This window comes from Endocarpon pusillum (genome assembly GCF_000464535.1).
Source record: "Endocarpon pusillum Z07020 unplaced genomic scaffold C658955, whole genome shotgun sequence".
In the NCBI taxonomy this organism is placed as follows: domain Eukaryota; kingdom Fungi; phylum Ascomycota; class Eurotiomycetes; order Verrucariales; family Verrucariaceae; genus Endocarpon; species Endocarpon pusillum.
This window is the reverse complement of record NW_006913436.1, coordinates 121,948-135,458: the sequence shown is the minus strand read 5'-3', so window position 1 is coordinate 135,458 and position 13,511 is coordinate 121,948. Positions and strand designations below refer to the sequence as shown.

Genomic DNA, 13,511 nt, shown 5'->3' with positions numbered 1-13,511 from the left:
TATTAAATACAAGACATATTAATAAAGAAAGCGTGAGATATATTAAAGAAGAAATATATAAAGACAAGATTATTAATAAATAGACATTATTTATAGTAGTATATCAACTATTATAAGAAGCTTAAAAAGAGTATAAAAGATATATAAATAGAGATTTAGTACTTAGAAAGATATATAAAAGTAATTAATAACTTACTTAAAACATTTATTATATAATACTAGATGTTTTAATAGCTTTTTACTTTTCTTTCTTTAGAATATAATATTATATAAAATATTATTAATAATTAAGAAGAGCATCTCCTTAATATTAAACCTTTTATATAATAACTCCTTAAGAAAGAATCCTTATTAAGTAATACTTCTGTTATCTTTAAGCAATATTTGTTATAACTGCTATACTTATTGCCTACTAGCGCTAGGGCGCCGGGTATTAATTAGTACTAGACGTTAGTAAGGGGCATGCTTGTTATATAGAAGTGACCCTAAGGCCCTTACTGTTAACTCTCTAGTCTTAGGATAGCACTTAACATAGACTAAAGATCTCGCGCACTCATTACTTACTTCTAACGTGATATGTAACATTATCTTAAGACTGCTCTTTGACTAGAAATAGTCATTAAATTATCAACTATAAGAGATCTATATCTCTGGACCTGTCGCTAGCTTATTCTAGGTCAGTATTAATATTCAAGGTCAGACTTAAGTTTAAAGCAAGCCCCTTTAATACCCTCTGTACCCCTAACAAGATTAAAGAAGACAAGGAGATTCAGACCTCTAAATTTAAATAAGCGGGATCCTTATACCTAATAAGTAAAAGAACAGGGCGCCTTATACGTATATATATAATGATTCTGTGGTTAAGGCAGAGTATAAATATAGGGTTAATATACTCTAGAGCTATTAGATAGCTGCCCTATTCAAAAGGACTATTAATCTTTTTTTTACCTTGACAATTATAATATCCTTTAAGGTCCTGTCGCCTTTTCTCTTTTGATTTACATAATACTCTATTAGAGCCAGGCTATACATTAATAATAATAATACTAATTAGTAACTAGTTGCTAATACGCAAGAACGTAAGGATAGCCCTTTAGACCGCATTTAATATAACTGCCTTTAACTTATCTAGCCTAGCTAAGACTAATAACCTTATTTCTTTTACTAAGAATAATTACCTTAATCTTATCTTATCTTTTGACTTTTCTGATTCCCTTATTAGAGTAGCTCAACTAAGAGTAATTATACTAGCTAATCTTTAATCTAGTATTAACGTTATTTTAGCTAAGTTATAATAATAGGGAGTACAAGAACAAGCTCTGATTAATTAGATAACTAAGAGGGTTGCCTTAGAGTTAGCGAAAACAGTAAATACTAATATTAACTTAGTTTATTAAATTTTAAAGTACGCTATATAGCTTGCTATTACTAGTTAGGAGTTAGAGAAACAAAATATGGCCTTATAAGAACAAAATATAACTTTGCAAGAGCAAATTACTAACTTAACAAAGCAGCTAACTTATTATTAAGCGTCTGCGCATTAGGCGTCTGTCTTTTTAATATTCTTTATATATTCTAATCTATATATAAAGATAGTAGTTAACATACAATATAAGGCTATTCTTATTAATTCTCTTTCAAAAATAAAGCGTATCTCTAATCTATTATTAATCTTCTTTTTATTACTCTTCCTAAGGCCTATTCCCTTATAAGTGCTAAACTATTATCCTTAAGAGATCAGATCCTCTAACTTAGGAAATAAAAGAGCTAATATAAAGCCTTCTAAGTTGACTTCTCTTTTGCTACTTACTATTAAAGATTTTTATAAGGGTACTCTTAAGACCTTTAGTAGCTTAAGTAGCCTTAAGAATATTTTGGTTAAAGACTAGATCTATAAGACTTGCTCTCTTATTAGCCCTTTTCTTTAGGACGACCTCTAGGTTATAAGATTTATTACTAGCCTTATAAAGGGTTCTGCCTAAGACTATATCTATAAACACTTTAAACTAACATTATTATATTCTATTTAGACGCCTAAGGAAATCTTTACTATTATAAAGTAAGCCTTTAAAGAAAGTAACGCACTACACTAATAATATACTAAGGCGGCCTACGCCGCCTTACGCTAGAGTGACTAACTATTTAACGCTTTCTAGGCCGACTTCACGTATTTAGCATTACAGATCAGCAAGTCTAGCTAGGATCAGTATAAGGACCTACAAAAAAAGATGTCTGCTGAACTCCTTTGCAAGATAAGGGATCAGACTTTCTACAACGCCAGCACTATGGCTTATTAAGTTATAAAGCAAGAGAACCAGCTCATACTAATTTGTAGAAAAGAGAGAAAAGAAGAGCGAATCTGCAACTGTGCTCGACCCAACAGCCTAAGGCCTGATACCAGGCGCCCAGAAGCTAGGACTACGCCAGGTAAGGCGTATCCGTTCCCTTTGGCCCTGACAGCAGGCCTATTATGACGCTCTCTTACTCCTTCTCCCGGCTAGGCTACTAGTTCAAAATCAAAGCGTGTAGGTTTTAAGAAGAATAATATGGTAACTTGTTTCTACTACAACAAGCCTAGCTATATAAAACCTGACTGCCCTGACCTTTATGTTAGTAAGATTAAAGAGGCAGAATCTAACTTTAGAGATAAGTCCTCTAGCCTTAATAAGGAATCTGTAAAGTCAGAAAACAAGATGCCCTAAGTAAAATTATAGCCTTAGGCTATTATAAGAGCGTACCTGTTAGGCTCGACTAGCTTATTAGAAGGCCATCTCTTATTATAGCATTTAATCTTAAGAGTACAGATAATAAGGTTCTTTATCTTTATACTTTAGTAGATAATAAAGCTAACATATATATTCTAATTAATAAGAAAATTACTTAAGCTGCCCTTTAGCAGCTTAATATCTCTTTTGTTTCTTTAAAAAAGGCTATTTTACTAATTAGATTTAACAATTAGTCTAACAGGCCTATTAATAATCTGCTCCTTACTACTATATAAATCTATAGCTAAACTCTTACTAATATCCTGCTCTTAGCTGCTAACCTTAGCTCTTATAATATTATTCTAGGCTACAAATAGCTAGCTAAGCATGATATCTTGCCAGATTATAAGAGGAACAAAATATACTAGCTAAAGGACTACTAAGTACAGAAATAGTATAACACTTATAAAGATAGGCTATTTAAGGAGGATATTTAACATTATAACCTTAAAGTCAGCTCTGATAATACTAGCAAGGCTAGGACTTAGTTTCAGAAATCTATATAAGAACAGTATTAGCATTATTAATATCGTAAAACGGAGCTTAAGTTATCTCTCTTTGATAAAGCTGACAAGAGCCTTAGTCCTGACTCTGATCTAGATAAGGCTAATACTGATAATAGGACGACCTTTATAAATCTTGTAGGCGCTGTAATCTTTTATGTTAGTAACAAATAAGACAATACGATATTAGGGACAGTTACATTAAATAATATTAATTATAAGCTGCAGAAATAAGGCTGCCCTGCCCTGTGCTAAGTTAGTCAAGTTTAGATAGCTGATGATAACGAATAGGATGCTCTTAGTAACCTTAGACCTTGTTCTAATGATCTTAAGTCTATCCTTAGCCATCTTCCTCTGTATCTCTATGACTAAGCAGCCACCTTTTTAAGAGTAGCTGCAGATACTCTGTCTTAGCACTGTCTATTTAATTACAAGCTACGCTTTAATAAGGAATTAGAGATAAAGGCGTTACATCTGTATAAGATATTAACTTAAGAGCTTATAATTATAAGAGAGTATCTAATAAAGAACTTATATAAAGAATTTATTTGCTTATTATCTTCTTCTTTCTTATTATCTATTTTATTTATTAAGAAGAAGAATAAAGACCTTAGATTCTGTATTAACTACAAAAGTCTAAATAAACTTATAAAGAAAGATAAATATCTTTTGTCTTTAATCTTAGAGACTCTGTTATAGTTAGCTTGCGTAATAATCTTTATAAAGCTTAATATTTATTATGTATTTAATTATATTAGAATAGACCCTAACTTAATCTATTAGGCGTTATTCTAAATAATGTACAAAGCTTTTAAGTTAGTAGTCCTTTTCTTTAGTCTTTATAATAATTCTGCTACCTTTTAGTATTATATTAACTTTATCTTTATAGATTATTTTAGCATCTTTTATATAATATATATTAATAATATCTTAATCTTCTTAAAGAATAAGAAAAAGTACTAATAATATATATATTAAATTATAATAAAGCTATATATAGCTAGTTTATATATAGATATTAAGAAATGTAAGTTTAAAGTTACTTATATTATATTCTTAGATATATAATCTAATTAAAATAAAGAAAAAAGAAGAATAAAAAACTATATTTTATATATAATATAGCTATTATAAATATCTTATTGCCCTCGGTGAGCTTGCACTAAGCAGCTATCAGTTATTCAGACAGCTAGGATATAGATTTCTATCTTCTCGCGGTATCTGGTGTGAGTAGTCGCTGCAGCGATGAAACCAAACGAAATCCAGATAGCGGTGTGGGTGAACGCGTGCGCTGCGTACGCAAGTCGCCTGCGCGCATCAAACCAGGGGAATTGGCTTACGAAAACCATCCGACTCTTAAGTATCTGACTCGTACTCAGACCTGAAACTGACTCTACTATCAGTGGATGTGATATCGTTTTATTTGAGAGACAAGACACCCCTGTGCTTGTCCCCTCCTGAGATCACGCATTGCGCGTATAGATACAGCGACTCACTAGCGAGAAGAGGGAAATCCTTCGATACAAACAAATAAATAAGCGTTTATCAACCCTTATTAAGGCCTATAGTCTTTAGTATAAACAAATTTATTAAGACCTATAGGCCTTATTAAGGCTAGAGCCATAGGCTATACCCTTAGGAATCACAGGCGAATCGTCCTATACAAACAACTATATTATATTTACGAGCTTCGGCTTCTGCAGGTGGGATCCTAGCTGACTGGCGTACAGTGATCTGTCGTATGTAGCATGGCAATATCAATTGCATGGCTTCGTCACGAATTCCATTATCATTGTCAGCATCCTGCACGCAGTCTACGCCTTGGATTTCTTTATCAACGAAGATTGGTAGTGCAAGCATATCGAGAAGCTGCAGAATTAGACTGACATAATTCAGGTACCTCCGCACCATTGATATCTGTCATGATCATTTCGAGCCCGAGAGGACAGTATGCGCGTGTCAGTATATAAAGAGTCTGGGCCAGCTATCTTACTCGTACTAAGAGCCTGCGAGGAGTATGCGTTTTGCATACAAGTCAAAGCGATATTGTTCTAGCTGGATGCCGGTGCTATATGCTTAAGGAGTAAACTACAATTAGAGCGTGGGCAAGGGCTTCGTTTACCTGAACCCTGAAGCATCTCGCCTTGAACAGTAGATGCTGGAAAGCGTGGCAGAGACCCGGTAAAGGGATGCGAACTCTACGTTATACTATTTTATAAGGAAAAGCTACCTTAGTCAACATAGAATAGTATAATAAAATTGTAGGCTAAAGCGTACGATCTGCTCTCTGATACTTAATATAGCGCACGTATAGGTTGATCTACAGAAACAGCACTTCAACAGATCACAGAGAAAATTCATACGATCTAGGGAAGAGGAAGAAAAAGGATAGCTAGCCTCCTATTATTAGACGTCTCTAAAGTATTTGATAGAGTCTTACATGCTCAGCTTACTCACAACCTGAGAAAGAGAAGAATCCCAGAATCACTCATACAATAGGTGACAGATTTCCTCTTAAATCAACGTACGGAAGTGAAAATCAATGACTTCATGCTACTAAAAGCATCAGTAATAGTAGGAATCCCTCAGGGATCACTAATCTCTCTGATTCTGTATCTCTTCTATAATGCAGACCTCTTAGAAAGCTGCAAGAATATCCGTCTTTATACAAGCGCTAATAGGCTTTATAAATAATATTAATATTCTTATATACAGTGAAAGCACAGAATAAAACTATCTAAAGCTAGCAGAAATTTACAAGAAGTACTAATTATAAGCAGAAAAGCATAGATCCAAATTCTGCCCTGACAAATATAAACTTATATACTTTAGTTATACGAAGAAGAATTTTAATATAATAGCAGAAATCAAACTAGAAGACTAGAGCATAGACCCTAAAAGCGATATCTATATCCTAGGAGTAAGACTGGACTTAGCGCTGAGATAACAAGCATATATATAAGTAGTTGAAGCAAAATTAGTCTATATAATTAGTGCTCTATATACAATTATAGGCTTGATATAAGGAAGCTCCTTAGAGATAAGTAAGTAAGTTTACAAGACTACTATTTGCTTGGCGATCACGTACGCGGCTAGCATATAGCACATCTCTTATAGGGTTAAGGGCCACTAAAAAGGAATTAGAGCGAAACTCCAGAAAATTTAAGGAAAGTGCCTTTGTATAATCGCTAGAGTATATAAGGCTATCTCAACAGAGGCTCTAGAGATAAAGACTTTCACCCTACTACTAGATCTCTACACCAAGAGACTAGCGATTAGAGTGATCGCCAGAATCCGTATAACAAAAGCGGCAACTAGCATCAAGGAAATGTGCAAACGAATCTGCAGACAAACGACAGGCAAGAGAGGGAGAACAGCAATCCCTCAAAGCTCCCCGGCAGATCATACGAACACGTGGGCAAACAAGTTCACATCTGAACCCCAGGAGGCTCAACAGACAAAGAAGAACGTGCCTCTATAGGAAAAGAATCAGGAACAACGCCACAATAAGAGACTCTCAAGATTGTACGAAGGACTCACTTCGCATTACAACGAGAGATGGAAAGATCGCTAGAAATCCGGCAAGAAGGGTACTCACTTAAGGAACCTGTGGTCACACCTAACAGAACGCATAACAGAGGCACACATAGGAATCAAGAAACATGAAAGCGCCTTACTAACACAGCTTTGTACAGGCAAAATAGGCTTTAACGCCTTCTTATACGAAATGAAGGTCCCCGACATCTTGAGTCCGAATTGCGACTGCTCAAGAGGAGAAAGCATGACAGTAGAACATGTTCTACTGAATTGCCCAAAGTGGTCTACAGAGAGAGAAGAGCTCATACACCCTCTTCGTACGACCGACATCAAGAAAATCCTGACCTCTAAGAGGGGAGCGAAGGCAGCCATCAGGATGATTCAGCGCACGAAGATCCTAGACCAGTTCAAGAGGGTCGTTGATCAAGACATAGAACAACGACCGCGGGACGAGAATCGAGAAGAGGGGGAGGAGGCCAGAACGAAGGAGGAGGAATAAGAGCAGAAGAGAGTAAGAAAAGTTATATAAGCAGACCTATATAGGCTCTTTAGTCTAGATTAAGTTAATAGAATTTACTATTACTAATAAAATAATATACCTTTTTTCTTTATATTCCTTAAAGTATTTATATTATATAATAAAAAGTATTTCTTATAATAAAAATTACTTAAAAAATAATTTCTAAAAGTTAAAGTTAAAGTAAACTTATTTAAAGATTACTTATTCTTATATTATTATAAAGATTATAAGTTTAGAAGAGACTTGTATAAATAAATAACTATTAATCTAACCTTTGTAATTATAGTACTAAGATAGTAACTAATATAATATAGAGTAGAACTAAAGATAAAATAAGTGTCAGATTATCTCTTAATTTATACAGAGTTTAAATAAGGCAATATAGATCTACTAATTAAGCTATCTTTAAAAAGAGTGTAAAAGAATCTTGATACTAAGAAATTCTGTAAACTTCTAAATCTTTATATAGAGGACATAAACTAATACTTCTTGATATTATAAGAAATAATTAATTAATTTATAGATAAGTTGATAAAAGTTATCTTAGAAGTCGCGAATAACTTAACTCTTTAATTAAGACTAAGTCAATAGAGTAAGAGCTACTAGACAAAAGATTATCAAACAGTAATAAAAACAACTAGAATCGCACAAAGACAATTTACTCTGAATCTATGTCTTGAAACGTGGCAAGAGTTTGTATGAACCCGAAGTCGAAAAGACAAGATACTAGATAAAGCAAAAAGAGATGAATTCCGAAACGTGATGTAAGAAGCTGGCTTTAAGCCAAATGATATCTGGAAGATTATATAATAGGCAAAACAACAATCCTAGAACTAAATTATACAGGTCTTATTCCTAACCCTTAAGCAAGGCTTATACAAAGCAAGAGATGCAGAGTCTAAAGCAAAACTGCTATAAGATACAAGCTTCCTGAGTAAAACTATTAATCTTTATATAAAAGAGACCCTTAATTCTTTAATAGATTATATATTAAGAGGAAGACCTTAAAAAAAGCCTATTACTAATTAAGACATTAAATCAAATTTAGCTATATTATATATAGTTAACTTAATTAATTAGGTATTTCTTATATTAATAATAAAAGAAATCAACTTATTAATAAAGGCACTTATTAAAATATTAATTAAAGTTCCTTTTGTTAAACGGGTATACGGATTAGGAACAGCTATCGACACTATCAACAGTCACAACTTGCATGCAGAGTGAGATTAAGCTTAAGTTATTAATATTAGCTTATTCTTAAATAGATAACTAAACAAAAATTATTAACTAGATTATTAATATAAGGCTTTAACTATTTATAAACTACTTCTAAAACAACTAGGCATATCTTTTATTAGCATTAGACGCTACAGGGTCAGCTCTAGTCTACAAATCTATAGGACTTATACCTTATATAGTTAAGTACAGCTAAGAACCTTACTTAGATTTCGACTAGATGTAGATAAGTGACAGCTCATATTAGGACGCGCAAGAACAAGCTACTTAAGAGCAAGTAAAGAAGCACTTACGCTATATTAATAAGGCAGTAAGCTAGGCCAGAATAAATATAACCTTAGCTTAAGCTTAGCATGCTTATTAAGCTAATAAGAAACTATATTTATTATTAAGAAGCTATAAAAAATAGATAAGCTCTTAGACAAGCTAGACTATTCTGTTATAGGCCCCTTTTATATCTTAGAGATAATTAGTTACTCTTATAAGCTAGAGCTCCTGTTCTTTTATTATATCTCGCTAGTGCTATACACAGACTAGCTACGTAAGGCAAATAATAATTCTTTCCCTAGCTAGATCCTTACTTTACCTCCTGTAGTTAAAGTTAACAAAGACCTTAAGTAGGAAGTTAAGAGAATTCTGTTGTCAAGAATTAGCAGAGGTCGGCTGGAATACAAGATATAATAGCAAGGATAGGACCCTAACGATATATAGTACCCTGCTAGCAACCTACAGAACGCTCCTCTAGCGTTACAAGCTTACCACAATGCGCACCTACAAGAAGCTGGTCCACCTAAGCGACTCCAGCACTGGCTTGACAGCGCTCTGCGAGATAAGTCACCTTCAGAGCACCTAGATGATAATAGAGCAGCCACTCAAGAAACTAGGAAAACAAGGCGACGCGCATTATAATGCCGTCAGCTTGATCTCGTCACCGGCTCAAACACCGCTGACTTGACCGTGTGTTTCCTTGCTATTCTGTGGATCTTCTTCTATTTATATCTCTCTCTTTAGATACTAGTAACTGTGTGGCAGGAGGATATATTAGGCTAGCGTGCTGTGCTGTTGTGCTGTGCTTGTTTTGCTGTATGCTACTGCTGTGTGTTGCTACTGTTTTGTTTTTCTTCTTATTAGACATAAGGGCATGTCGAGTCTTCTAGAGGGGGGGTGATGTCACGGCTGCCATGCTTGTCGCCTGCTAGCGCTAGGGCGCCGGGTATTTAATTGGCACTAGACGTTAGTAAGGGGCATGCTTGTTATATAGAAGCGACCCTAGGGCCCTTACTGTCAACTCTCTAGTCTTAGGATAGCACTTAATATAGGCTGAAGATCTCGCGTATTTGTCGCCTGCTTCCAACGTAATACGTAATAATATTATTATTTATTAATAAAATTCTAGTTATTCTTTAGAGCTAATAATTATCCTAATAATTTATAATATGTAAACGCTACTTTTAATCTCAAGAAAATACAACCTCACCTTAAGAACGCCTGCTATAATAGCTGAAATGTTTTGCCTGTTAAGGGAATTATAAATGGCGGAACTGCCTTTACATTGAGGAGTATATAGAAGAGATCAGAGAGATTGTTGACAGGGCTTAAGTAAGTTGACGTAAAGAGAGCAAGCCAAAGACGAGAGTAGTCAAGGAAGAGTTGAGGGAGGATTGCAGAAAAGGCAAGAGTAATTAAGGAAGAGAGCATAAGTGCAGAAGACTTCTCTTCTAACTCTAAAGGCAAAGCAGAAGTCTATTTTGTAATACTAGAAAAGCTAACCTATAAGACTCTTAAGTAAATTATTAATACTAGTATATTTAATTATATAACTAACTAGCTTTCTCTCTTTAAAAGACTCTTAAAAAGAATTAAAGAAATAATAATAAATTTAGCAGACTTAAGGTTATATATTTAAGGGACAGGATATACCGACATATATATAAAAAAGTGGAGTAATAACCTTATTAAATATGTTATATATATCTAGTCTAGGCGCTAGCCTTTTTTCTAGCTCTTTATTATATAAATTAAGGCTTTTAAGCAGTTTTAATAAAAAGGCCTTATATATATAAGATTAGAATAATAATATAATCCTTAAAGCTATTAGATATAAAGGTCTTTATATTATTAATTAAATAAGTCCTAAAGTAATAAAGTCTGCTTATTCTATATAACCTATTTTAGTAAATTTAATTATATATAGTATAGCTAAACCTGATATATTACTAAAGCCCTTTACTCTGAAAAAGACTATAGTTTATAACGCTTTCTTTAAGCTACTTATTAATTATAATTAACTAATAGTCTCTAAGGAAGCTATAACTAATATTATAAAGAAATAATATTAATTATAATATAAAAGATTTACTTATATAAGAAAGAAGAAACTACAGAATTTATATATATATATATATATATTATTCTATTTAATGTCTGTTTAATCTCTATTTATAAGGCTATATAGATAGTTATCTAGCAAGGAAAAAGCCTAATAAGGAAAACCTTAGACTTACTAGACTAGATAAGCATAGCTATCGCAACAGAGGTCTAAGATTACCTTACAAGGCAAAGTTATAAATAATTCTAATTAAAGATCAAAAAGAAATAAAGAATTATCTTAAGAAGTAATATTAAAGTAAAGAACTTATTATAAAGACGAAGCTAAAGGTAATCTGAAGTAATAATACTAGAAAACTTAAATAGACTCTTAATAAATAGAGTTAATAAATAGGAATTAGTATGTAATATATTATCTTATATATCTTAAGTTAGAACAGATACTAAATACATAATTCAGATAACAGAAAACAACATCTAAGTAATATTAAAGGAATCTGAGTTATTACTTAAATTATAAGATGAAGCAGCAAAGACTAAGGCATACATTTATAACTAGACTATAATTAGCCTAAAGATAAATAAACAAAGAATCACCCCTAAGGAAGCTTAAACTAGGACAAAACTCTTAATTAATTATATCCGGATTTAGGAATACAAGTATTATTTATATATAAATCTAAAGTTACTACTAATATTAGAGAGACAAGATAAGCTAATAAACTAGGGCTGAATAAGAGTATTTATAGGATATAAAGAGAATATAATAAAGCAGTTTTATATTTATATATTAGATCTTAGATATATAACTTGTTCTTTAGTTATAATATTTAATAAACTTTAGAAGAGTAAAACTATTAATCTTTATATAAAAGAGACCCTTAATTCTTTAATAGATTATATATTAAGAGGAAGACCTTAAAAAAAGCCTATTACTAATTAAGACATTAAATCAAATTTAGCTATATTATATATAGTTAACTTAATTAATTAGGTATTTCTTATATTAATAATAAAAGAAATCAACTTATTAATAAAGGCACTTATTAAAATATTAATTAAAGTTCCTTTTGTTAAACGGGTATACGGATTAGGAACAGCTATCGACACTATCAACAGTCACAACTTGCATGCAGAGTGAGATCACAGTGCATCTGCACGTCAAGTGCAGATCCTGCTAGCGCACAGATCACGTGGTATTTCCTGTGCTAGTGGCACAGGAAATCCTGCACTATACCTGATTAGGAATAACCTGATCAGGCAATATTTGGCTGTACATGTACAGCCAAATAGTGCAGACTATAGTCTGCTGATTGGCATGCATTCTTAACACCTTTAATATTAAGTAGCTAGAAAGACAAGGAGATTATTATAATAAAAATAGAAAAGGATACTAAAAAACTAGGTCTTTAATAGTAAATAAATAGACTTACTAAAGCAAGACTATAAATAATAAATAAGTAAACTTAAGATAACAATAAGGACAAGTACTATAAATTATAAGATTAAAAGATCGCAAAAGCATATATAATACGTTAGTAAAAGATCCTAATTCTAATAATATATAAGTAGATAATTTTAGACCTTATCTTTAGCGCAGACTAGACTAATATAATTAAGTAAGAACTTATTATACTATAAGTAAACAGGACTTAGAAGCAAGTTATCTCTTTTGCAAGATCTAATATTATTATAAGTAAATAGATATTTAAAATTAAGTATATAGAGAATAAGGGAGTAAATTAATTTAAAGCCAGACTTATAGCTTAGGGTTTCTTATAAAGATATAGTATTAATTATAAAGAAACCTTTGCCCTAATAATATATATAGATTTCTTAAAGAGGAATACTACCAAATAGATGTTAATAATGCATTTACAGAATCTACTAATACAGAGATAATATATATGTCACCCCCTAATAGAGTCAACATACTAAATAAAATAGCTCTGCATGTGTTAAAAAGTTTATATAGTCTAAAACAAGCCGCTAGGGATTAATATAACTATATAGTAGCTAGCCTATTAAAACTTAGCTTTAAATTATCTCCTTCTAACTTATATATCTTTATAAATAATAAAGAAATAATTATTAATATTTAGGTAAATAACTTAGTAATTATTTCTTAATAACTCTCTAATATAATTAAATTTAAGAAAGACTTTGTTCGTATCTTTAAGATTAAGAATCTAGAGGAGATTAGAAGGATTCTTAATATAAGAGTAACTTATAATTACTAGTAAAGGACTCTATATCTAGACTAATTAACCTATATTAAGAAAATAATATCAGAACTTTAAATAAAAGAGGACAAGTATAGACTAATTAAGATACTAATTAATAGATATAACGCTCTAGCTTTACTATTAGACAAGGACAAATAAGTAGATACACACTAATACTAGAAGTATGTCAGAAGCATTATATATATAATGTCAAATACAAGACTAAATATTACATTTATAATAATAAAACTCGCCTAGTTTATATTAGATCTAACGAAGCGTTATAAATCTGCAGTAAAGCATCTTTTGAGATACTTGCGCTTAACAAAGGATATAAGAATCTGATATAGACTAGAAACCCTGTCTTTAGTAGGATATTCTGATGCAGACTATA

The 13,511-nt window shown here is 31.9% G+C and overlaps 1 protein-coding gene across 1 annotated transcript; it reads left to right on the top strand.

Annotated features, from left to right (window-relative positions):
* Positions 1–6,995: 6,995 nt before the first annotated feature.
* On the top strand, positions 6,996–7,304 carry EPUS_06485 (uncharacterized protein; the record flags this gene model as incomplete). Its single annotated transcript, XM_007787310.1, has 1 exon — positions 6,996–7,304. The coding sequence occupies one exon, from the start codon at positions 6,996–6,998 to the stop codon at positions 7,302–7,304; it is 309 nt and encodes a 102-aa protein (XP_007785500.1).
* Between the last annotated feature and the right edge of the window lie 6,207 nt (positions 7,305–13,511).